Source organism: Episyrphus balteatus, chromosome 2, assembly GCF_945859705.1.
Source record: "Episyrphus balteatus chromosome 2, idEpiBalt1.1, whole genome shotgun sequence".
In the NCBI taxonomy this organism is placed as follows: Eukaryota; Metazoa; Arthropoda; class Insecta; order Diptera; family Syrphidae; genus Episyrphus; species Episyrphus balteatus.
This window is the reverse complement of record NC_079135.1, coordinates 50865145-50892766: the sequence shown is the minus strand read 5'-3', so window position 1 is coordinate 50892766 and position 27622 is coordinate 50865145. Positions and strand designations below refer to the sequence as shown.

The following is a 27622-nucleotide window of genomic DNA, read 5'->3' as shown; positions in this document are numbered from 1 at the left end:
TAATGGTAAAGAAATATGGCTAAAATTATTGTTTTTTTTTACCTTTAAAGAAACTTTCAGAAATGGAAAGATATTTAAGAAACAATATGGTATTAACGTGGTGAACATTGAATACAATTTTTTTTGCGAAAAAGTTTACATGTTTAAACAATGAAATTTAATTTTTCTCCAATTTGTCAACAATACCTATCACCATAATTCATAAAAAAACCTAGTGAGCGTGCTTTCTTATTTCGGAAAATTATACTTCCCTAAACAAAATGAATGCAATAAGTTCTAGCGCCATAATGGAAGCATATTTTTCATTGCATTTTATTATTCAATACTCTTTGCTGTTCAACATGGCACATTGCACACGTCCACGCGATTAGCATTATTTTTCAATTTGCACAGCAATAAAAATAATTAATCGAATTATGGTGAAACTCATATAAAGCAACATAGGCAGCGCGACGCACGCCGAACGACCCTGAAAAAAAATCAACTCTTTTCCTCTCCGATACTCGCGCATACAATTTCGATTTGAAGTACAATGGTGAATTTGATTGGAACATCTGTGAGTAGAAATGTTTTGCAATCGCATTCACCACACCAAACTAACATTTAACAACAACCCCAATATATTCAATCGACTCTCAAAAACTTTTCTCAGGGATGCTTGCTTACCGTCGCCATGTTCATGTGAAATCCCCCAAGCCCCAAAAATCAACTGAAAATGCTACCATAAACATAGATATTATCTCCATTCTTGCTTATATGTGTGTGTAAGTACACGACGACACTATCATCGGGGTAAAACGGTGGATTTACTATTTTGCCACACTGCGAAAGCAGAAAACAGTACATAAAAGCACTTAAAAGGCTCACTGGATGGTGATAGCTGCTGATGAGCATGAGACTGAGAGAGAACAGATCATTCCGACGACAGTCAGCGCGCTTCAAAAATCCAAATGGAATCCGCAATTCAATGCGCAACTACAATGGTTATAATGACATTAACACCAAACAATACAAACAAAATGCACAATTGTGTTATAGAAGTGTCTCTATACTCCAACGTCGTTCGCATTGCTCAAACCAAACCACCATAATGCGAACATACAAAATGTATCTACATCCCATTACCAACCCCCACAACCGTTACGTTACGGCAGTTTGACAATAAAACCCTCTCGTTATTTACCCCGGAACAATAATAAGTGCACAACACTACACAACTCAACTTAACAAACGAAACACAAACGAATACGAATACGAAACGAAATCAACATCGACACAAATATGGATTACATTTTGAGTTGACAATAATTACTGTTTTTATTTGACATTATTGTTGTCAATTTTCTCCGTTTATCCATTGTAGTGTGCCCCGTGTGCAATAGAGAGACACCATGCCAAAGCAGATAGAGATAATATAATAGACGAAATAGCATGAGTGAGTGAGTGGACTAGAGTGATTTTTTTTTTCGTTTGTTATCTGCCACACAAAGCAACGAACAACGTTCGACGGTGGGGTTTTGCACCAACAAATAACCCACCGTACCGCACCGCACTGTGCTATAGTGCCACCAACGCCACTATGCCAGTACTTACTTTCCGACGGACGGACAAAACATGGTATTTATAGATTTTGACAGTTTACCTAACCATTTTGTAGAATGTCCGATTGGTTTTCAATGGAGGCCATTGCCGGTGAGTGATTAATGGCGGAAAAGATACTTCGATATTGGAGTTGAACGACGACGATGACGACGACTATTCGCTAGCAACGGAACAGTCGTCGTAACGGACGTAACCACTGTCATGAACCACCACACCGTATGGCGATATGGCGTATGGTGTCCGTAAAATGCCAATATGTACACATATTCAAATACGACATGCAGGTGGGTTCACTCGAAAATGAGTCAATTTTGTTTGTTGCGATATAAGTGTCGCTACGGATTTATTGCAACGATGACGAAGGATTTGATATTTTTTTTTTTTTTCTTTTTCTTTTTGTATCGCTTCAAGGTAGATATCTCTGTACCTATTAAGATTTGGAATTAGCATCGTAGATACCAATTTTGTTGAAATATTTTTATTGAAAAAGTCGAATAGTCTTAAAGGTCTTAAATTTTGTTTATGATTTATTGCATACGCACTCAGTTACGTACCTAAGTCTTCTTTATATAAATTTTAATTAAATTAAGTAAAATAGTAAAAAAAAAAAAACACAATACTGAAGGTTGAAAAGCGGACTTAAACTACCAAGTACCTAGACCTATAGGTACCCATGAGTTAATCATCTTAGTTCAAACGATTGAGGGAGCGAGGTTTGTGTTTTGTATGTCTTTTTTTTGTATCTATGTTTTTTTATAGATCAAGTCAAACTAAGCTACATAGTAGATATAGGAATTGCTGTTTTTTTCTTTTTTGTAATTTTAAAACGCACACAAGTTATTGATTTTTACAGGGCTTCGTGAAAAGGAGAAGAAGTAAAAAATCTCCCCCATACCACATCAGGGTCGGACTGGGACTAAGAAACAAATTTAAGGAATCTGCCAAAACGAAAACAAAAAGTTATATAAAGCTTTATTTAGATGTTATCATCTTCAGCGATGAAACTCACTTTTGGCTAAAATCTTTGATGACTTCTTTAAGAAACCCTTTGATAATTTTATTTCTGGCGTATTTAATCATCCTATATAGTTAAATATACCAGAAATTATTTAAATATACCAGAAATTAAGTTAAATATACCAAATACACCTGCTTTATTTTCTCTCAGTGTGTTACCTATTTTTAGAATAAGAAATTGTGTAGCCTTCTCATATTAATTGGAAAACTTACGTTTTTAACCTATGAGCAGTGACTTAAAGCTACGAAACTTTTAAATTCATTATACGAACGCATTAGGCTACAAAACTGCATACTCACATTTTGGTTATACCTTTACTCCCAAAATTTGCTTTGGACTCTTAGACTATAGTTATAAAACTTGAAATTTAAGTTATTGGTTTAAAATTTTGCTATGTCAACATAGTCTTTGTTTAGAATTTTAACAACAAATCCCATTTCATGTGATACTTTATTAAATTTCTTATTATTTTGCCATTTTTAAACTTAAGCGCTCACTGTGGCGTATGCGTAATATTTTTTAATCACTTTTTTTTTTTTTGTCAAATATTGGTTTAACAAATATTGAAAACAGTTCCTGATCTTTGTGGATTATTTTCTGAGCACCTCTTGGTCAGTTAAAATTTAATATAAATGTGCTGGTGTTTGTGGGAATTTTATTCGTGCCTTTTAGTTTAGTCCGATTTTATAGAATGAAAATTCTTTTGCAATTTAGTAAAAAATAACACGGTGTTACAAAAATGAGGTTTTAAAATATACGCGGGCGGAGACCTATCAGGTGTTGTAGAGCTAGTCGCACTGAATACGAAACGGTATTTGAAAATCCCCTTACACCCCCAAAATCTGGAGTTACGGGCAAAAAACGGTTTTTTAGACCTTATCCCATTGAAAAAATTCTAGCTTCGACAATTTTTTACCCATTTTTGATTTTTTTACAGTTTCTGATAGAAGATAAATATACCTTTTTAACAATGTGTAAAACATGTAACTCGGTTGTTCAAAAATTCAATTTTTTTGGTCATTTGCCCAACTTCGGCATCAATTTAAAGTATATGTTTTCAAAACAACATGCTATTTAAAAATATATTCTAAAACTATATCTATTTCCCAATTGATCGAGGTATTTTTTATGAAAATCACTTCAAAATTGGCTTTTCGATTTCAACCCAGATACAGAAATTCGAACTTTTAGGTATAGAACAACAATGTTGTTTCGGCACGTAGTAGGATGACTTGGGTGCCAGGATTTGATGAAAGGTTTTTGTAGAGGAGCTCAACACAAACATTTTTTTTTTTTGGGAGGGGGGTCTATCTCCCCCCGTTTAGGTGGGAGGGGCATTTTTCTAAAAAAAAATTATCAAAATAAAAAAAATTATTAAAAAACAACGGCAACACTTACAGTAATAAATGATAATATTTCCAAAAGGCAAAATTGTGCATTTGATTCTAATTTTTAAATCAATATAATATTACCAACAGTTTTTGAAATAATCGATTTCAAAGTTAAAACTAATGGGAAAAAAAATTTTTAAAACTCATTTTATACTATTTTTGTCCAGACTGTGAATTTTAGTAAATAAATTACTTAGACAGAAAACTGCCTCAATTAATTCCTTATCGAACAGTGAAAACTATATGTTTCTATGTCTTCTAGTTTTTGGAAAAATTGAAAAATTATTTTATCAGATTTTTCTTTTTTCAAAATATTTTTTTTTGTTTTTATTTGTTTTTATTTTATACCGTGTAATTAACTATGTTTTCGGAATATTTGAAGAAAAAATGGATGCGTAAAACCGTAATGTTTCCAAATGAAAACCATTTATTCTATCCCAAATTTATATTTCGGGAATTCCGAGAGGACGATTAAGAAATTTCCAATGATACCTAATTTGACAAAGTTATGATAAATATGATTTTCTATAAAACTTGAAAATACATAGAAGGCGCATTTAAATTTTTACAAATTGATAGTCCGCTACTGAATTTTATTGCAACTATTTGCAATGCACTACAAGTCAAAAGTTCAAATTTAATTAGCTGTGCAGAAGTGAGTACCTAATGAAAAATAGAAAAAGGGCTGCTTGCAACCTCCAGTTAAGCTTTAAATTTTGTTCTTTTTTTTTGTAATTGAAAGTAGTTGGCAATGGTGGTCAATTAGGTAGATTTAGTTTTTGGAATCTAGCAAATCATTGAGTATCTGTAGAAGGGGTATTGATTTAGTACTTTGTGCAGAGGTTAAAGCAAATTTAGTGCAAGAATTTTTTGAAAAATTCTTTCACATTGGAACTTTGGAATTTTGATATTTTGTTTAAAAGAATTAATCTTTTTTAGGCTTGTATGATTTACTCAATTCGAAAATAAAAAAAAAATGCATATCTACAGGTTGAGGTAGGTGAAGTCAGCTAGATGTTAATTTTATAATCAAAAACATCTATAATTTACGTTGTTATTTAAAATTGTTAAAATAAACGGGTCATTCAGTGCTATTCCTAAACTTGGAAGTTTACGTTATACCTATATAATTTTTTTTTTAATTTTGTGGGCCTTATTTATGACCGCCATCCAGCTCAAATGTCAAAAATGCTCCAATACCGCTGTGAAAAGGAAACTACACCAGAATTATTCAGAAAGAATTTCAACTGCAATAGTTTTTTTTAAAGCTCTGTCTCCAAATTATTATCCTTGAAGAAATTAACTAACTATTTCAAAAGATGGTAGTTTTCTAACACAAATTGCTGTTGTTTCTCTGTCTAGTACAGTTACGTTCTTTGATGATACAAGTTACAAGTAGATGTTGGAAGAAAATTGGAAAAAGGGTTGAGAGATAATGTAAAAGGAATAAAATGTGATCTTAGCTATGAAAAATAAATATGTTCGACAAGGGCCACTATTAACTGGAGAGAGTCAGCACCAGTCTGCTGTTATAAGCTCTTGAAAATGTCAAAAACTAATTTTTAGTCAAGGCAACGCGCTGTTAATTTTTTCTTTAGTATATTTCTTGAAAGGATATTATTTCAGAACTCATTGGTCAGCACAAGAAACTTAAATTAGCCTATACCCAAACCATCTATTGTTTCCCTCGAGGCAAAATAGCTAAAAATGTTCAACATAAACTTTGTCCAATTTTACATTTCGATACATTAAGAAGTATCAAAAACAGAAAAACAACTTAAAAAAATTATTATATTTTTCTGGAACATAACACACAGAAGGGCCATCGTAGTGGCCCAAGTGTAATTACGAACGATAATCTTTGGCCATTAAATTAATTACAATCATTTTGCTACTTCGGTTATTATCATAATACGCCTGGAACAAGCCCACTATATCGTAAAACAAAAAAACAGCACCACACTCTACCATCCGGGTAATTATTTCATATTCCTATAGGTGTGTATAATATTTTTGTAGGTAGTATAAAACTTAACGAAACGAACCAAAAAAATTATAAAAAAAAGGGAAACACCATCCAACTACTATACCATCAACAATGGAGGACTCTGTGCCAGCCCCAGAAGCCGAAGCGAAAGAAGTCTAGTCGCGATACTGGCTAATGGTTCGGTTTGGTTTGGTTCCGTCTCTATGCTTGTCGTCGTCGTTGTTGTTTCTCGATATTTTGCTATATACCCTCAAGCCTTATAGTCAGGTATAATATTCGATGCGCCAGAAATTAGCAAACGAATTTAAATACCTCTGTGCCTAATTATAAACGCAGCCAAGTGCCATCACGTCCCATAGCATAACATTAGCTTAGAATCGATCGATGATGCCAAAAATTATGCTAATTACCGGTTGCTGGAAGTTTTTCCAAAAAATCATAATCACGAGTGAAAATCGCGAAACGCGAACGATTTACCGACGCGACGCGACAGTGGCGATGAAAAAGTCTCGAAATATCATCACCACCACCAACTTGCTACCCTTTAAAGCTGCTACTCTCTGGGTGCAACGAATCATTATGCAGGAGCGTAGTATCTTTCCGGTGAAAGATAAAAATACAAAAATCTACCCAGAAATTATCATAATTATGATTTCTCGGGAGAGTCCGTAAAGTCTGTGTATTTTTTGTTGTTGTTTTTTTTTTATAAAAATTTACCCCTGTGTCCGGTATCGGGTCGCCCCAAGGACCAGCTATTTAATGCTCCTGCTGAATCCTAATGAATTGCAAAGGCGATAAAATCCACTCTCGGATTGCGGCGAATGTATCTGAAGCCATAAAATTCCAGTCATCGGAATAATAATGTGACGACGACAAATAAATATTTGCCCGCAAACTCTTGTGTCATCTGTGTTGTCTGGCTACCGGGTTCTCTGAAGAGATTATTTCCCACTTTTGTCCTGTATATATAGTTAGTTGTCCACATTGTCTTTTGATGGTGGCGAGACCGACGGCAAAAGCTAAGTTAAAGGCGAAGGCGAATATTGGCCTTTATTGCGCCTTCCTCCCTGAAACTGAACTCGCTTATGTTAGTTGTTATCTGCCAAATTGGAGTTGTAAATGTTTATGCGCTGCGATATCACAGGATGTAATGTTAGGAACATGACTACAAGAAGTCCCGCTCGAGTTGAAGAGATGATGATGATGGTGGTGGTGGTGTTGGCAACAGTTGTTGTTGTTGTAAAAGCAGGACACAAAAGACGAGGAGGAAAGACGAACGAAAAAAGGAATATTATACCCAGAATGAATGGAATCATTAAAAAACTGGATTGCGTGCTGATAATAACGGGCATTTTCAAGTATTATTATGGCGCACAAAAAGCTAAAACGTTCTTCCGCTGGCTGGGTGCTTTACAAACTCTGGTATAGTAGAGTGGAGGTATCCCAAGTGAGAATCTCAACCCATACTCCCACTAAAGAGCTCTAAGTGGCACCTGCCATTATATGCCAACCAGCTCAGTAGCCGATATTATATATCTAGAGGATGTTCCATGGCATCACCATCACAGCCGACAACGACCGACGACGCTATACCATCACCGCCGAATCAGAAGTGGCCATCATCGTAGGCAGGTTGGCCAGCAAGTTAATTCATAGTATTTAGGGATGATTAGATACGAGGTGTTAAGAAGTACTTTTTCATTGGCGTTTTGAGCTGATTTTTTTTACTGAATTGGCTATCATGCGGAATTGCTGGGCGTAAAGGAGCCTCATAATCGTCAAATGAATTGCCACTTTTTGGATGTATAAAAGGGTAATATTCTGTTGCTTTGTGCTGGTTGTTATTTTTTTGTTATTGTTTTTGTTAAGGGATCTGATGTAAGTATGATGGTGATTAAGGGAGAAGTTAAAGGTTGGAGAATAATGTTCATGATGGACATTACGCGAAGGGTTGTCAGTTGTATAGTCTTGAATGGTTCTTAAATGGAAATACAAGGAATCGTAACTTTTGGTTTTGAAGCAGTTATAAGAAATTTAAATAGAATTTTAAGGTAAACAGGAGCGAAAGACTTGTTTTCCCAAAGTTGTTCACATAAATAAATTTTAATGAAGCAAAAACCGTTACTTTTTTGTTGAATCAAATAAATGGTGTGAGATTTTTCATATTATAACTTCGAAATTCATACAATCAAGGAATTTTGAAAATATTATTAATATCCGTTTAATAGAACAAAACTTAAGTCTTTAAATTCATCTTAGATTATGATAGTTAACGTAGAAGAAAATATCAGAAACTTTTCAATTTCTATAAGCAAGGATCGTGTTATCTATCGACTTTTGGTTTATATGGAGTAACAGCTTAAATTTTTAATATCGACTCTCAAGAAAAAATGCTGAATTATACTGTTCTTCTTAATATGAAAACCATTTTGCACTAGTATTACAAGATTGTACCTAGTAACTAAAAAAATTTCTCGCTGAATCAGCGAAAAACTGTTTATTTACAAACTGTTCCAAATTATAAAAAAATAATTTTTTTTTATTAAGTTCCTTTATAAAAATAATGCAATAAACTATTCAGCAAAAAAAAATTTGAGTTACAACAGTCTTGTAATACTTGTGCGATTTGTAAAAAGGTGAATAACTTCTAACATCAGTATAGAATTATTTGATTTTAGTTTTATAAGAACCGGCATTAAAAACTACCTTAAAATCATATATTACATGTGTAAGGATGTTTCATTATTTGTAGTTTGAAATGCAGCAAAACATGTGCAAATAGAAAAATCTGTTTTATTTTCCGAATGGAACATAAATATGTTTCAGTATCGTAACCTATAACAAAATTCACTGCTTATAGATCACAACCAATAATACCACTAGCATGCATTTAATATTTGAATTGTGTTGTATTCGAGTAAAATTTCGAACCCGGAATAAAGCAGCTTGTGTTGGTTATCGTAATCGCACCCAAGAATGGAAACATAAGCTTTGAATTAACTTATTAAGTGAATGCACTTAGGTGCAGTTCTGTATTACAAGATTAAATTCAATCCCGAGTTTACTTATCAAAAACTTTAGTTAACTTTGAATATTAAACAGATGATTTTGAAGTTCAATTTATAGATAAACACTACAAGAATTGTTATACAGACAAAGATATCAGTTTGAATATAAATGAAAGATAAAGAATAAAAAAAAAAAAAAACAGGTCAAACAAAAAGTGATCTTAAAACGCAAAAGATTTAAATTAAATTCTAAAAATAAATTTTTTATATCAATTTAATTTGTTTTTTCTTATTTTATCGTTGATCAAAATCTTCAAAGGTTTTTTGTTATGATAATTTTTATTTATTTTGTAACAAAAGTAGAGAGTGAAAAGTTGTATTATGCCACATTATTCACATTCAAAGATTTTTAATAATTCAATAAACAGCTTTTAAATATATAAAACGAATTATTAAAATGTGTGCTCTTAAATAAATTAAAAGTAGACATTAAGCTGGAGTGAGTTGCACTTAAATGGGCAATAATGATGATAAAAGTGTTACTTATTAAATTAAAAGTGTTCTTTAAAAAAAACTGGGCTTGGTAATTATTCTTGTTGACCAGGGACGGATTAACTAGTATGTTGTTTAAATTTTAGCTATCTAACCCGAACTTGATTGAGAGGTTATAGTTACTTTTTAAACTTAAAAATATATATAATTTTTCCATTCCGATTAGTTAGTGGTTTAAATGGAGATACCACAACAAAAAAAAATCAGTCAGTATAAGTCTACTACCTTTTGATTTATTAAAGAGATACCCCTTAAAATTTTGCTCTATGTAGTGTGAAAAATTCTATTCGATTCCATCCACTTTTTGGGGTCGAATTCACTTTTGCAAAGTTTATGGGCCCTGGAAAATTTCCACGTTATCTGCTGTCAGCATTTTGAAAACTCTAGTATATAGAAAAAAATAACATTTTTGTATTATTAAACTAAAAACAAAATAAAACCCATTTTTTTGAATTAGCATATCTTTCTCTCTGTTTTTGCTGCACCCTGTTATTATGATAACTGTACTAAAATAAAGCATTGTCTTCATTTAAATCCGATTTCATAAACTTTTAATGTTAACAACTGTGTCTGGGTCATAATATAATTGCCAAAAACTCGGTTTCTATGATTTTACATTCCATATTTCTGTAATTCAAAATCTGTGTTTTAAAAATTGTGGGTGTTTAAAATTTGTTAAGAGTAAAATGTTTTTGCATTTCTAATTCTAACGCATTTCCATGCTGAATTTTTAAAAATCTGATTTATGGATTTTCTGAACTTTTAATTACAGAATTTTAGGGTTAAAGAATTATAGAATTTAGACTAATAGAACAGAAGAATAATGGACAACAGACTTATTTGTATGCTGAATTTCTGACTCATTAAACAGAATTTTTGGCTTACAGAATTTTTAAATTCAGAATAAACACCAGACCGTATTTAAATTAAATGCTCGTTTGGGCCGTATTTGCTCTTTATGCAAAAACTAGCAAAAAATATGAAAAAAGTACGTATACGCTAGAGTGTATCACAATATATCTTGAGGTTTTTTCTGGATTTCGAATGTTCTAATAATAATAAATAATCACTGCTTTTGAGACACCACGAGCTTAGTATAAGAATATTTGAGAGCTTGAAAAGTTACAGGTTAATGAAGAAAATAAGCACGATTAGGTCGCACCAACTTGATCGTAAACTTCTCAATTAAAAAAAAATTGATAAATATAAATTACAATGTAACGAATATTTTTATATTTTATTTTATTCTTTTATCAAAATGTTTGTAAAAATAGTTTCTTTTTAGTTTGTCGAAAAATAGTTTGCCACAAAATAGTGTGCAAAAATTATTCAAATAGGTATAGGAATGAATGCTGATAGGCTAAAAAATTTTAAAAATCTTTGTTTGGGCATTCTTAACAAAACCGAAAATTGATTTCGGTTTCTTTGAATTCATGTGTTGCTTGTATAAAACATGCCAAAATATTTTGCTGTAATTTTATGTACCTTCTGATTGGACATTGAAAATCGCGACTTAAAGGCCAGGCTAATTTTAATCACGGTAGTGTTTGATTGCTTTCTCGAGTTGGATTTTTTTTTTTTATTTTATTTATTTATTTTCTTCTCGAACAATCGAACAAAATTTACACAAAGTTTAAAAATCACGAAGTCTTACCGAAGATCGGAGAAGATCTTGAGAACCACGACCGTTATTAAAAAAATGAGATAAATAAGCAAAAGAAAGCAAATTAATCGTTCATAAACAGAACTAGAAAATTTTGTTGCACAGTGTTAGTAGGTACCGTGCCATGTGGCTTTGGCATTTAGCTCTCCCAAAAATGACATTTAGAAAGTCTAATGAAAAACTATGCAATTTTAAAGTTAACTCACAGCAATTAGACCATTTTTAATAATGCACCTTAAATGTTACGGAACCATAAGTACAGCCCTGGATGTTCGATAAAAATGCTTTTATTTTTACCTACTTTAATTAAAATCAAGTACCTAAAATAATATATCAATAATCTATGTCATCAAAAAAAAAAATTATTTTCATTAAAAATGTAACCTTTTTGTGTATTGTACAAACATCACAAATATTCCTCTTTTTAAAATCTACAAAATTATCAAACAAAAATCTATATGTGAAGGTAAGTAACCATACAAACCAAGCCCAAACTTTGAATCGTGATCAATACAACTTCACTAGTTTGGAAAGGAATCCAGACTTGAAGCGCCAAAAACTATAAAATACATATTTTCCCATGGGGGTGTAGTGCAGGTATCTTATAGGTAAACAAAATATGAACTCGCGTATCTATGCATGCCATTCGATTAGATACACTTTCGCTTTTGATATAACTGGCAAAACAACTCCTATAAATGTATCTATAGGCACCTTTACGTATCTATACAGCATCTTTGTTGTAGTCTTTTCGGAATGAGTATCTTTAAGATAAAACCAAAAAAAAAAAACACGTTAAGTCAGAGACAAATAAAAGTATAGGTACACAAGAACATCCAAAAAACAAAACAAAACTTACATATTTTTAACGAACAAAAATTATGCTCAAAACCTCTGCCTTCTCTCATCTCCCAACCCGCCAATCATTGACCAAAAAAATAACAATAAAAACCTCATTAGCGGATAATAAATTCATTTCGATACATTTTGTATCTATAAATATTAAAAAGTGTCAGATAGCTGCTGTGCACAGGCGCTCAAAACTCACTAACCGTCTACGGTTTATATTCAACGCTTCGCATCGTTGTCGTCGCTAAGTCTTCATTGGTCGTACTACTACATTCGGTTCGGATTTTTCAACCAAAATTTCACACGCAACAAAAACCCATCCGTTTCTGGTTGTTGCGCATCAGATTCCTTATTGATTTATGAATTTTTAACATAAATTACTCATCAAGAGTCTTCATAGGGAATAATGAAGGAAGAGTCCAAAAGTGACAAAAAGAGTCACCCGAATGTCAAAAAATCCATCCATACTTTCCTCTGTCTGGAATGATTGGAGTTGGAGGGAGCTTTGGGCAACAAAAAGTGCGGACAAGCGATGGGGGAATCGACACGAAAACTCCAACCACGGAATAATAAAATCCATTTGGCCGGACATAAATCATAAAATTCATAACCGTAAACTGACAGCTCAAGTCCAAACTGAGGAGCTCGTTGGATTGCCTCTTTGGCAAAACGCGAAACTTTTCTGCGAGAATATTTACAAAAACAGAAAAAAAACACTGCCAGCAACAAAATTGAAGGGAGAAAGAAAGATGATGGGCAAAGACCAAAGAGATTGGATCAGCCCGGAATACTCTCGCCTCGCGGTCAACCAGGAGCAGTGCAGCAGCGGCGGCGGCGCGGCGCTCCATGAGCAATCATCAACGTGACGACGATGATCGTCATCATCTGGGGATCGAATCGTTGGGTATTTGGAATTTCATGCTGGATGCTTGGCCAAGCAGTCAGAGTTGCACCCGGCTGCTATGCCGGAGATTGGCTGGCAGAGGTCTGTCGATGCGATTGTGCGATATCTCTTTCCATCATCAAGATAAAGTCCCTGTCAATGTTTCGTCGGGCTTTGGGTTTGTTTTCATTCAACCTCTCAAAAGCTGATGTAGGATAGACAATCTGGATTTTGCTAGGAACCGCCAAGATGCGCACTTATACAAGCACATCATATAGCCTGTTATCCCTGCCATGTTCAAAGCGCAAAACCATCATCATCAGAGCTGCGCATGTACTTAAAATGAATTATTAATTAATTAAAGGCGCACTCACAGGCCAACAGCGCACTTAGCAAACGAGTCGCGTACGCTGCAGCCGACCATATACGGCTTATCTTATCGCACTCCCATAACCGTTCCGAGTGAAACAAATTTCCTATGCGGAATTGGAATTGGCCTGAAATACTGGCCAGTTCCATGCACAGTCAGCTTTTTTGTGGCCTCAATCGTTTTCTTGGCAGCCCAAACAAGTAAGCAATCAGAAAGAGTTCTGAGGCTCTGTCTAAGGCGGCGCGATAGTTCGACGCGAACAAAAAAACTACAAAACCGGGACACAGGAATCTGTCATAAAAGGCAAAGGGATCTGACGAAGATCAGTGCTTGGTGCGTTGTGTGTGTTATCCCTTGACTGTGCTGCGTCACAACACAAAAAAAAAACTGCGCTGATATGCTCACAATTTCCGATTCTCGCGCATAATTGTCATTGAGAACTGGGTGCGAGTTGGTTTTGCTGCTTGAGCTTGAGAGCGGGATGGAGAAGAATATAACCAGCGCGAATGATGGCTTTGCCGCAACCATCAGCAGCGAAACTATTGGGAAAAACGATCGGCTGGCGCGGCGCGGCGTAGATTGGCATCGCTTCCATCAAAACTTTTGACAAGTTCGCAGATGAATTGCGTTGATGGAAATTATTGGAATCACGATGCATGATGGGAATTCGCGATGACATTTCATGCATTCCTCGTGTACCTACCTACATCTTAGTTTTTTGTTATTATTGTTGTTGTTGTTGTTGGTTTTTTTTTTCATTGAACCTTCATACCTATATGAGTTTGTTCATTTTTTTGTTTGTATCCAAAGTTGTTTATCTTTTTACCTTGCTTTTTGAGTTTAGAGAGATATACATACCTTCAAAGGTATCTATACAATGGCGTAGCATACAACACACGGGGAATGGATGAGTTTCCGATGCCCGTGCGATGCGAGGTTGTGTGATTATTCAGGTGAAATTTCACAAAGATCGTAAATCATTCATATTCGTCAGATAATGTTCTGTGTGCATGTCGATTTGAGATGTGTAGATACTTAGATACATATTTAATTGCACATAATATGTGTAATGTGGGAAAATCGTTATTATTACTTTTTAAATGCAAACAAACAAAAACTCTAGATTTTGATGATATAGCTGGCTGTGGACAATTTTTTATACAAATAATGAAAATGGAAGCTTTTGTTTTTTAGTGATTGAATTAAAAAATACTAAGATCTAGCTCAAGCTCAATTATTTTTTTTTTTTTTACTTTGTATAATGCATGCTGTCAGTAATGTTGAACAATGTTGTTATTTTATAAAAAAAAAATTATAGTTCAAATGGAGCAGTATAATTGGTGAATAGTCATTAAGAATTACAATAAACGCAACGAGAGATAGGTAATGTTATTTATTTTACGGACCAATAAACTTTCGGAAGTCTGAAAGCTGAAAGAAATAGGCAAGTCTTCAAAATAATGTCATTTAAGATATTTTTAGATCTGAATGCTCAGTTTTTTTAATGTTCTTGAATAGTTCTATTTTTTTTTTTTTTTTTCAAAACGAGTCTAAATATTTCTTCAACTCCTTCCACTTTTGACAGCTCTGGTTCCTTTGGGTAAACATCCGTTAAGAAATTAACTGCATCAGTATAGCATCTTAAAATTTCGTAACTGGATACAAGTGTTTGGAATGAATAAGACTTTTTTTAATAGTTGCTAATTTTCATATAATATTGTAGGATATTTAGAAAACAGTGTAAACTTGGTAATAGGGTAAATATGGTAAACGAACTGTCAAAATAATACAAAATTTTGTACATTTACTGCTTTTCCAGGTTTGTTTTTAATATTCCTACACTGAGAGAAAAAATGCAATGTAGAATTTTATGTAGTCAATGTTGAAAAAACTTTTACCTGCCGATATGAAACATGTTTAAATTTAAGTTGAAAAAACTTTAAAAAAAAGTTAAATTACTATCAGACTTCAGTTTTAGTTTCAGTTTATCAAACTTATTTTCAACAATGAGATAACCTGATGGTAAATCACTCGCCTAGTAACTTTTTTCTCATTTTTTTTATTTTTGGTTATATTTTTTTTTTTAGTTGAAACAACTTTGACTTAAAGATGTCTTATGATTAAAAACATCGTTTCCAATACAAATTTTACCGCCAAATAGTTAAATCAAAGTGTTTTTTTGTTGATTTTAATATGTTTTTTCCTCAGTGCATAAATAATAGAATATTTTATTCAGTTATACCCGTATTGACGGTTTTTGCGCTATAACCATTCAAAAATTTGATATTTTCGACAATTTAAGTTCTGTCGACGGAAAAAAAGTACAATTCGTGTGGAATAAGATCTGCAAGTGTTTTTCTTTTCGAGAAAAGTACTTATTCATAAAGCTTTACTATTTGACGCTTGCAAAGTTTGAAGAGCGATAATAAACATACCGAAAAAAGTTTTACACAATTTAACTTTGGCAATAAAAACGCCCACTGTGACAAGGGGTTAAGGCTTTAATTGATTTGCGTCGCGACTGAGAATATCTTCAAATAAGATGTAGCGCACGTTTAGAAAGTCACATCTTATTTGAAGATATTTTTAGACAGCACAATAGTTAGAATACTTTTAATGTTAGAAAAAACAAATTAATAGACTAAGTATTAATGTATTAAAATACTTAATTTAGTGAATAGGTATATAAAAAAGAGCGAAAAACATACAAAAATATGCCTATGGAATTATCTTAACAGATCCAATGGTTTTTAATATGCAGCTTTTGAAAGTCTACTAATCTTTTTGAGTTAGAATTTTTTGCAATGCGTTATAGCTTATATTTCATAAAATCCAACAATTTCCAAATGACGTTATGCATGGCATGCCGTGTCGCCTTAAAAGAACAACTCGCGTTCTTGAATTTTTGTGTTTGATCATTAAATTTGGAACAAAGAATTCGCTTGAGTTTGTTTTAAGCGATGAAAAATAAATTCATGTGATAATTTTTATTTTTTTCATGCATGTATTTTCAGTAGGTACATTAAGGAAAAAATATATGTAGCCATACGTCAAATATTCAAAAAGACGGTGGTTTTTCGACATGACAGGGATTAACTTAAAGGACAAATACTTCTCTCCCTGTGAATGATATACTACTAGCCATGTTTTATTGTGAGTCAGTATTTTACTGATTAAACACTTTATGTTTTAAAAACCAACAAAAGATTAATTTTATTTATTTTTAATAATTTTTTTGTTGTAGAAAGGTCAAAAATGTACAAGTTCAGAAAAAAAATTTTTCTGTAAGCCGTCAAATAAAAAACTTTTTTTTATCCTTGGCAATCATTTATTGTTGTTTTCTGTGCAAAGTTTCACTGAGAAAAGTACGGCTACTGTCTGCTCCTGTAAGTTTTCTTCGACGTTGATTTTTTAAATTTACTTTGTTTCGTTATAGATTCCAGGAGATTTTATCTATAAACACTTATATGTACCTAGTAATTCTACCTATAACAATCAAATAACCAACTTTCCTTGAAATAGAGAGGCAAGTACGAATTTTGAAAATTCGATTAGTTTTGGTCCTTTTACTTTTATTTATTAAAGCTATATTTTAGAAGGCGATTTAGAATTTCTTAAAAACAAAATTATAACATGTAATTATTTGCTTGACAACAAACTTTTTACTAAATTTTATATGAAAATGTGATTTTGAAGAAGTCAGGTTGATTTTAGGCCCACGCACACTGCAAAATTTCTATCGACCGATAGTTTAGTTGGTCTCATAGTCAGTATGAAAGTGCGCACACTACAACAATTAAGTATTGGTCGATCAAAAAGTTAAAATGATAAAAAAAAAGTTGGTTTTGCTACACAACTGCCTTCAAACGAAAATATTCCTAACGACATGACTACTTAGTCGGCTGCGTGTGCGCACACTAGGAGCCCAACCCATCTAAACTATTGACCGATAGAAAGTCTGTAGGTAGTGTGTGTTCTAAATCTTATACAATTGTATCATGTCGTGTGATGGCCCTAAAAAGTTGTGGTAAACGCGTTGACAGCAACGATGACACTCACGAGTCACGATAACGTCCGAGAGTCGTTGACAGATTTTGTTAACCGATTTTATTAGCTCAGAACTTCGCAAAGTTGAGCACAAGAATTACAAAGCTGTTGTCTTGAAGTCTTACGAGTATAGGAAGTAGAAGACATGGAAGATCACATTAGGCTTACAAAATCCCAAGAAAAATTTAATAAACTCGAAACAGTGTCAAAAATGATTAAGGTTCATGTTATCGAAAAGAAAAGATTCCGGAATGCTTTGCACAAATAGAAACATGAATAATGGAAACAAAAAGAACATAGATACAAAAATACAACTTTGGGTAGGTACAATAATACCTAATGTTAAAATTTGTTGGACCGATTGTGCCCTTATAATTATGAAAGTAGACTAAGTCACTGCTTAAAAAACGATCAAAACTAGAAATAATATAGTCATAATTTAAGGCTTAAACTTCATTTGAAAGCGAAATTGCATAAAATCAAAAACATGCGAAGCAATTTTCATGTGTTTTTTCAGCATAAGTAGGAGGATGATCTAGAATATTTTATAGAAAATCATACAAAAGGGGGAGTGGGAAGGCTTGAGGGAGGTTCTATAAGTTTCGGTAGCTAAACGAAATAGCTACATATTTAAATTATTTTGAACTGAATAGTTTTTAAAAATGCCTCAACAACCCTGTTCTGTTAAACCTATCTGTTTTTACTATAATATTTGCCGCTAAGTTAATCAAAGCAAATATTCACAGGTTTTTCGTTCTGAAGGAAATAGGTAATGTTTTTGTTAATTTTGGAAAAAAAAGAAGGTTTTACAAATAATAGGTAGCTAGTTTTGATTCTGTGCAATTTTTGACGAGAAAAATAAAAGCTTGTTTTTTATTGGAAAATCGGGAATAAAAAGTTTAAGAAAAGGTAGATTTACATACTTTAATTCTCGAGAATACTCTTTTTATCTAATTTCGTTTTCTCATATTTAGCGGATAGATATAGTGAAAATATTACCAAAAATCAAATAAGAAGTTTTAAGAGCTCTCAACAACTATGATCGTTACTTACTGTTTAAAATTTTCGGTCTAGGTTTAATTTGTACTCTAAAATAATTCCAAAAACCTAAAGAAATGAAGACAACAATTTAGAGAAGTTAACTTCTTTTGTAGTTAGGTACCTACCTACTGAACTAAACTATATTTGGGTAGGGGTATCTAGGTTCTTAGGTTTGTTAAGCCATATGACGTGAATCTAAAAAGTTTTGAAAATTTGTTTACATTTATTTAAAAAACTATTTGGACTAAATAATAAAACCAGGGCTGTGTACGCTGTATTTTTGGTTAAGTACCTAGGTACATTATTTTCTTTTTGAAATAATTATCTTCGACAAACATTGATGTTTTTTTTCTAGCTGTCAAATGAAAATGTAAACAAACTTCGGTCTAAGCATTTTTCAAATCCATTTTAAGTAGTAGGTAGATTTTCAATTTTGATTTTTGACATTTTTAGTTACAAACTTCACATTAAACCTGTCCCCTTATATAAAACCGAATTAAAAAATAATTAAATATTAAACATTTACCTGACTTGCCGACGGATATCCATATCCGAACTGCGCATATGCCGCCATATTTCTCTATGTATAAGTGTGTATAAAAAATAATAATGCTATTTACACTAGCTTGGGGGGTTATAGATAATAATAAATCTACACTAAACTATAAGCTCCTTCCGCCAGATATACAAAAAAAATCTCCTTTTTTGTTTATATCCTTGTGTGTTATAAACAAACAAAATGTGATGTTATTTTTGTCATCAGGTTTGCTATTATAGGGTCTCACTTCAACTGGATCACAATGATTGACAAAGGATTCATCATCACAACACTTTGTGTTTCATTTAAAATTTGTTTAATGCTTGTAATGCATTTAAATTTATCACGGAGTCAGTTCTATTTGCACACAAACACACACAGCACTGCTCCTCGAACACACTGGGGCAACACTTGAATTATAAAGGTGTTGCATTCGCGTCTCCGTCTTGTTTTTTTTTTTTCTTTTGTTTTAAAAGTACACCATTTCCACTTTTTTTTTTGTTAATATCCTTGTCAATGTCAGAAAATATTTATTTTGTTTTAATTTTTATTCAATTTTTATCAAAAAAGGACACTTTTTTTATGGAACTCCATTCGCACGAATCACTGCGAAGGTTTTGTTTATTTTGAATCGTTGTTCCGGGATTTTGCGTCACCCGGTGGGCATAGATATTTATAAATCTTCTTTTTATTTCCAATGAACGCACTAAAGGATACTTTTCTTCTTACAAGTTTCTGCTATGAGGGTTTTTCAAAGAGTAAAAGAGCAAAGAACACAAACAAGGAAGAGAATATTTCCCAAACAAACAACAAAAAATTCGGGAAGAAAAAATCACAAAAAAGATACTCAACTCGAAAATGTATCTTTTCTTATTCCCGAAAGCTGTATCAAATCCGTGGGTCTATTTTTTGTATAAAGTCCTTGCAGTTGCTCGTATCGTTGCGCCACCGATGGTTGCTGGCGATGTTGATGAAGATGATGATGACGATGAGGTCAATTCAACAACCCACACTCAAAACAAAAACAAAATCCGTCCCGTCTATAGGCAATATGAGAGAGCGAGTATATCCTTGATGGGGGGATATGCAAGTAGGTATAGTAGATATTATTATGAGGAGGCACAAAAACACAACAAGATACGGAGATACGAAAATCCAACGGGCTAAGATTCTGCGTGTCAAACGATGCGCACGTAGTCGCGTTCAAGCACTAACTGGTTCGTCAGACGTTGTCAGTAGATGCAGCCCTAAAAGTGTTACACTCGAGAGCAGGTTTTACCGGGGATGTGGCCTCGCACACAATCACAAGCCAGCTGCTATTGGTTCGAATATTTGCTCAAGAGTGAGATACTCGTATCTTTTAGTCTTACAGAATGAACACGCCCAATTTTTGACGTTTTAAGTGCCACCACCACCAACTTGCAACGGTATACCACCACCATAGCCGAACAGTTGTTGTTATTCCGGTTTGGTAGCCGGTCGACGATGAAGCGAACACGCACCAAACTGGTCGTCTCGTGTGTCTTTTTTTAGCCATGATGATGTATCGGATTCTCTTTCTGACTGTGCGGGGTTGTGCGATAGATGTCGCTGTTGGTTGGAGAGGGCACATGCGCAATGCGCCGATTGGACGGTGTCAGAGATGGTTTGTTGTGTTTGGAATGCGTGGTGAGATGACATGAGGTTGGAGCGTTGGTGGTAATGGCATGCAACAGCTGACTGATGGGCTGTCTTACGGCAAGGGGGGTGTGGCATTGGGTTATGAGAGTATTGAGCGGAGACCACGCCTTTCAAAATGAGTGACAATCCGATGTGTGTGTGGTGGGGAAGTTTTAAAAATGGCTCGGATATTGTACTCCCCCATTTTTTTTGCTGGTGCTCAATTTTTGGGAGAGAAGAAAATATACCTAATTTCTCTTCGAGGATGTTTGCTAGAGAGATTCGAACTTGACGGCTGTGAAATTCCTTTGGATCCTTGGATCCGTTGGAGCAAGTCGTCCTTGCGAGATGTTGATATCAGCAGGAGCTTGCTTGGCGATGATGCCTGTGATGCGAAAGCTTCTATTCTCGTGTAGATACGCAACAGAGAAGCAAAGTTATAGAGGAGAGAAGGCAGTCAGAGTAGCGTGTCCTTACAGCTGACAATTGACAAATCCTTGCAATATCCCCGATTTGATGGGGACTTAGGTTTACAGGACAGTCATTGAGAGCGCCAACAGCCGGGTGGCTTGCTTCCTGGTCACCGCACCAAGCGGGCGATAGAAAACGAGTTAAAAGAGCAAGTATGGTGGTGGAGTGCGGCATTTTGAAAAAGGATATAGAGCTACCTACCTACGGTGCGGTGTACGGTGATATGGTGTATACGATGGCAGAGTTAGTGTTCCACAAAAGGGATAACAAACAGGAACATGGGCCATTCATAAGGATATACGAGTGGGTCTGGGTATACTGTGGCTCCTTTGCTCGGATAAATTGAAATGCAGGGCGAACATCGTGTAGTCCTTTTGTGAGTCACAGAGCGATTGTTTATGCGCGAGAGAGTGTGTTTGTGTAAGTGTGTGTGTATGTGTGTTTGCGAGTATTGAAGGGTTGATACAGGATACAGAATACAGGGTGGGTGATGGCTGATGATGGGGTTGAAGTTGGATTACTTTGACTGCTCGCGCTGTGTTAGCTGATGGCGGTGACGATATGCTTCTTATTGGATCTATTTGGTGTAGGTAGTAGAAATTGTGTGTTTTTAGAAAGGTATCATGTATCGAGAGGAAAGAGAGTTTTTTTTTTTTTGCCTTTTTGTGTGCCTTTGCATTTCGTCCTGTAGAATTGTGCAACTTAGCTCCGGCTTGTTGTCGTAGTCCTGGAATAGGCATACCGCATATGTATAGGCAGTGCGGCTATCTATAGCTAACCTAAATATCCATCCATGTTCTTGTTATAGAGATAGAGAGATACTTCGTCGTTCGTCCTTTGACTATTCACTTCAAAAATTGTCGAAGGTTTGATGTTAGAATATTTTTTTTTTATTTTTGAATGTATGCGTTGTGAGTTTTTTGTGTGTTGTTTTTTTCTTTATTATTCGTCCTTTACAACTATGATGTTGGATTAAAGGAGTTTTATTTTGTTTTTGTTTTGTTTATGTTTGTGTTTTTCTTTTACTCCTCAGTCTTTTTTTTTCTATTAAGGAAGTTTTTTTTTAGTAATTTTGTAGGTTCTTGTTTTGCGGTTATCTGTTCGTGTTAATGGCGTCTTCTAACAGGTTTGTGTCCTTTTTTTAATAAAAAAAAGAGGATTTAATTTATTTTATTGTTGTTTTTGAGTATAAAGTCGTTTGTTTGACATTTATCATTTTAGATTGTGTAGGTATTGCTTGTTGTTTTTTTTTATTGGATAAGGAAGACACAGTAAGAGGAAATGCTAATGAGTTTAAAGCTTGTCAAACATGGTTTTTTTATCCGGAGATAATAGTTACTGTAGCTTGTAGGTATAAGAATGTGATGAATTTTGGAGTGAGTGGGAATAGGTTAGGGATATAGGGGTATCAAAAGTTTTATATAACTACCTACATACCTTAAATTCATTTAAATATCTATAATTCTAACTTCAGTCGTCATTTGAACAATTTCAACTATAGTTTTGGTGTTACCAGTTGAAGTTCCAAGATCTCTCAATCGGAAACTTGGTATGCTAAAAAGCTATTTTTTTTGGAAAATAAATCTCCACTGAAGTCATGCCCAACTTGACTGGCAACAGTAAAAGGCAAAACTGCCAGTTGACTTGGTAGCGAAATTAGTATCTACAATATCAAAACCATATAGGTACCTACTTCTTCTTCTTCCTTTTCTCGGCGCTGTTATGATCTCTATATTAAGCTGATCATAACACTAGTAAACCGCCTCGCCTGCTGAGTTCGGCGGATTGATGTCAGAAATCGGCGGCAAGCCTCCCGGTTTTGTATTGTTCCATTTCTGAGGCCCACTGAATGCTGGTGTTTTTTCCATTAGCGTGTAGAGTTTTTAGGCCTACTCTTCATTTAGCTTCGTGTTGGCTTCCTCAGATCTTCGTACTTCTAATTCTATCAAGCTTTGTTACCACCTACTGTCATACGAAGCATCTTCATCTCAGCTGCCGTTAACTTACTCTTATTTGTCCAACATTTGTGAACCGTATGTAAGTGCTGGACGCACAACTGAGGTGCAGAGCCTTTCTTTCAGATAAGGGGGCATTTTTCGATCACAGAAGATAGCAGAATTTTCTTCACCACTTCATCTACGAGATGATTGATATCGTCATCACAAGTAGCTTCACTATTTATCATAGACTCCAGATATTTAAACTTTTCACACTTGGGAACCACTTCTACTCTATTCAAATAAATGTCAGGAATAGGAATGGGCAGCATAGTAATTCTGTCTTTTTCGCGCTTATGCGGTAGGTACGCACTTTCTTTTAGAACATTCACCCATGCTCGTTGCAGGGATATCGGGTCTTCACGTATGATGGCTCCATCGTCAGCAAAGAATAACTGTAGATACCTACTTATTTGCAACTATTACATGTTAGTAATGATGCACCTGGAAACTTTAAATGGTACCTTTACAAATACCTACAATCCTTAAAGGATTAGGTACCTACATCTAATTATAAAGACTTGAAATTGAATCTGAACATTGTGAATGATGCACCGAAATGCTCTTTTTCCAGCTCAACTAGATATAATAGGAATGCGTTCACGTGAGATTATGACAAAATCGAACAACCTGGTTCTTCATGTATCAAAAAAGATGCCAAGACTTACAAAAAAAAATCGATGAATTCGAAAATTTGTTTGAACGAAAATTTGTAAGAACAACAGTCAGGAATTGAGGAAAAATCGTGCAAAAAATCGGTTCTGATGAACGGTGATCATTTTTCTATTGACCAAAAATTATGTAAAAGTCGCATCGCAAGCTGATCAAAATTGACTTTTATCAAATTTTAAACACATTCAGTTTTGCAACCAACTGAGCACCGACGACGTATGCTAGGTATCTTACACGGCATCAGTTGGGCCTATAGCCCTTCGGGAGAGTCAGAAATTAAATAATGTTCTACCATTCATAATAATTTTCAAAAAATTTGTTGTTCATCAAAAGATAGATCAAACTTGAATTTTTTCATCAAAATTGTTTGAGACGTTTTATAGAAAATTGAAATACCTATACAAAATGTTTGACAGGAGGTATGCATTAAAGGCGACATGTTAAGATCACTGCACCCTCGGATTTTAATAACTACACATACAAAAACGACCACCTAGAACAAGCGGATTACACATTAAATAAAGAGGATTTCTGCATGGTTTTTTGCCAATGTGACTTCCGTCTTAAATTTCGTCCTCAATAATAGGTATGATGGATTTCTATGCTTACTAGAAAGATGCAAGGTAGATACTTTACCTATATACCTACCCTCATTAAGGTCTTAGCCCAAGAGTTTTAAAAATTTGTCATTTCCAATTAAAGCTAATTTAAATATAAATTGAATTTCGTACCGAAGAGTCACTATAAACAATAAACACATGACGTCCTTCTGAAAAACTTTAATCGAATCTATACCTTTCAAATGATGCATCATAATGGTATAAATATAAGCTCAGAAGTACCTACGTAGGTATGTTCAAAATGCATATTTACAACCTGCCCATATACTTACTCGCTACCATTCCCATGAGTCTATTTGTAGATATGTAAATATTTCCTTTGATGCTTCTCAGGTGACACGAAACAACACTTAGAACCATCTCATTGTTGTTTTGGGGGAATGCCATCGGTTTTCCTGAATTCAAAGTGAAAATTTTTAAGAAGGATAACTTTTGCCTGACAGCCCTCTTTTTGCCTTTAAACACTTGAACCACACTTATACACGCAATCGTTATCCCGAAAACTCTTATACCTACCTACTAATGTATATGAGAATTGATTTAGACTTCAGAGAATTTGCATGTGTTCAGTATTTTCAAATAATATCGTCGGTCTTTCTCGTCATCGTTATACCTAACATCATCGTATTTGAAAATGTTCACCTCTTAGAAAATGTATCGAATTGTAAAGTATATTTACTAAAAGGATATAAATCTTTGAGGAGCTCTTTATCCTGCCTGCGCACACAGCACACACTCTTGTGTACAATTCGGCACCTTTTCCATAATTTTCCAAGGAACGAAAGGAGAACGCTTGGTGCGGTTACGGCACTCGAGTGTGATTGGAAAACACGTGTAGCGATTCTCATAATGTAAATACCGATTCACATTTCACAAGTGACATCCGCACTTTCGTGAATATAAATACGTATGTAGTTATAATACGTTATACCTACGTATACCTAGTGTATTATGTGTATTGAAAAGCATGTGCAAGCGAACAACTCAATTGGGCAATAAAGTGTGGTCCTGTTAAGTTTAGGTAATGGTTTTATTTTTCAAATTCAAGCATCATTTGTAGAGCAGTTTAAGTGCAGATAGAAAACAAAAATTTTAAATTAGGGTTGAATTTAGCTGATCAAAATTGAAGAGACAGACATTTTAGAAAAGCCTACCTACTGCATTTTTTAAATCAAGTTTACTTTTCTTTTATGTTTATATTTAAATAACAAATTAGGTCCTGGTGAAACGAGCTTTTAAACTTATTTTTATCTGTACGTAAATTATTGTATTTAAAGACAAATTTGTTTTGATTAAAATTATATTTTATGACCCTTACAATCACGGTGTTTCACTGTACATGAAGGTATTCCATTATCAGATTGTGCTCAAACTCGATGTTTTTTTGGCACAACAACTGATTTCGGACGAAATTTTTAAAATCCATCAGTTAAGCGAATCGCTTACCACTATTGACCTCACTGTGTTTTATAGTAGAAAATGACAGTGCTTCATGAAAGCTGCAGCCTAAATGGGTGTACGGATTTGGTTGAAATTTGGTACAGATAGATTTTTCGTTATTTCGAAGGTTGGTTCATGCCCTTTTTTTCTGATTTCTAACTAAATCGTTAAAATTCCATTGCTTAGCTAATATTTTTATACTTTTTATTATAAGAGCAAGTACGTGCGACCCAGTCATGCATTTTATTTGCTATGGCTTTAAAAAAGTCAAAATAGCGCCAGTATTATAACCACGCTTGAATAAGAAAATGTCAAACTGTATGAAAATAATATTGGTTGTTATCTGACGACTCTAACATTGCTAAATACCAAACTCTTAATAATCCAATTTTTTTTTTTTTCAGTGTAAAAATTGTCCTTTTCACAGTTCATTTGCTCATATCGAGTTCTTGATACATTCCCAAAATCATAGTTTGTCCACCCTAAGTTCAAGAAATATTTAAAATTTGCACTGAAAAATTCACAAGTGTTCAAAATTCCCAAAAAAAAATAAAGGTCACTGAGGTGTATGTGTAACTTTTTTTTGTAATTTTGAGGAATTTTGAAGTGTTCAGTACAAATATTGTGCTTTGAATATTTCTTGAACGTAGTGTGCACAAACTATGATTTTGGGAATGTATCAAGAACCAGATCTTAACAAATGGTTTGGTTTTATACTTCTATCTTAAAATTTCGTTTAAAAAAAAAATAATTTTGCTCTAAAATTTTGTTAAAGGGTGGACAAATGAACATTTTGGGTGGACAGGCATGGACTCGACTAGTTTGGTTCAAAAATTTTGAGGTCGCAGTTTTGGAAATTTTTACACTGAAAAAAATTTGTTTGATTTTTAAGAGGTTGGCAATTTGAAAAAAAGTTTTTTTGTTAGGTATCACCATTTAATTTGATTTTTTTTTAACATATCACAGAACCAGAATATCTAACAGATGCTAAGATCTCGTCTTATTTTGAAAAAACAAAAAAATGAAAATAAAAAACTACCAAAAGTGTGAATGTCCCTTTTTTCTAATTTCTAAACGAAACACATTTTTGTATACTTTCGCGTGCAGATTAAATAAAATGCACGACTGGGTCGCACGAACTTGCTCTTAGAGTTAAAGTTGCTTAAATTTTTAAGACTTTTTATATAGAAATTTGGAAAAAAAAATAAAATTCGTTTAAAAAAAAAAATAAAATAAAATCTGAAATCAAATTGCCCTCCAAAACAAGTATGCAGTTTTGACTGATATATTAAGATGCATTTTTCGAAAAAAAAATTTTCAAAATCGCTAGAGCCGTTTTTTAAAAAACTAATTTTTTATAAATAATTTTTTGGAAAAAAAGTTTTAAAATAAAATTGGTATGCCATTTTGAAGAAATCACTAATTGGCATCTTAAAACAAAATTTCAAAAAAATTCAATGTCCCGTTTTCGAAAATTTGATTTTTCAAAAAAAATTGTCAAAATTTTTTTAAAAATCGAAAAATTATTTTTTGAAAATTTTATACTTGGTTTTTATTAAAATTATAGAAATGCTTCTTCACAAAAAGTTTCGTTGATATCGAATAAGCAGTTTCGGAGATAATTGGATTTGAAAAAAAAACGGTTCTATTGCAGGTACCGTTAATAATGATTTTCAAAAAAAAAAATTTTTCATTAAAAGATAGACCTTAGCTTAAAACTATCATTTGAATTTTTTAAACAAAATCGTTGGAGCCGTTTTTGAGATATTTCAATTTTACTAAAATCGGTATATGACAAGTACCGTTATTTTTGG

General features: G+C 33.6%; 1 protein-coding gene across 2 annotated transcripts in view; it reads right to left on the bottom strand.

The window, feature by feature from the left end:
• LOC129911171 (homeobox protein araucan) overlaps positions 1-27622 on the bottom strand; it is a 148676-nt gene that overhangs the window by 67792 nt on the left and 53262 nt on the right. The window contains exon 1 of one of the 2 annotated variants that reach the window (XM_055988879.1): positions 18938-20382. The exons of the other annotated variant lie outside the window; for it this stretch is intronic. Coding sequence (XP_055844854.1) covers positions 18938-18985 — 48 coding nt within the window. The 5' untranslated portion in view covers positions 18986-20382. Of the gene's footprint in view, positions 1-18937; positions 20383-27622 lie in introns of those variants that run through there. 2 annotated transcript variants of the gene reach the window in all.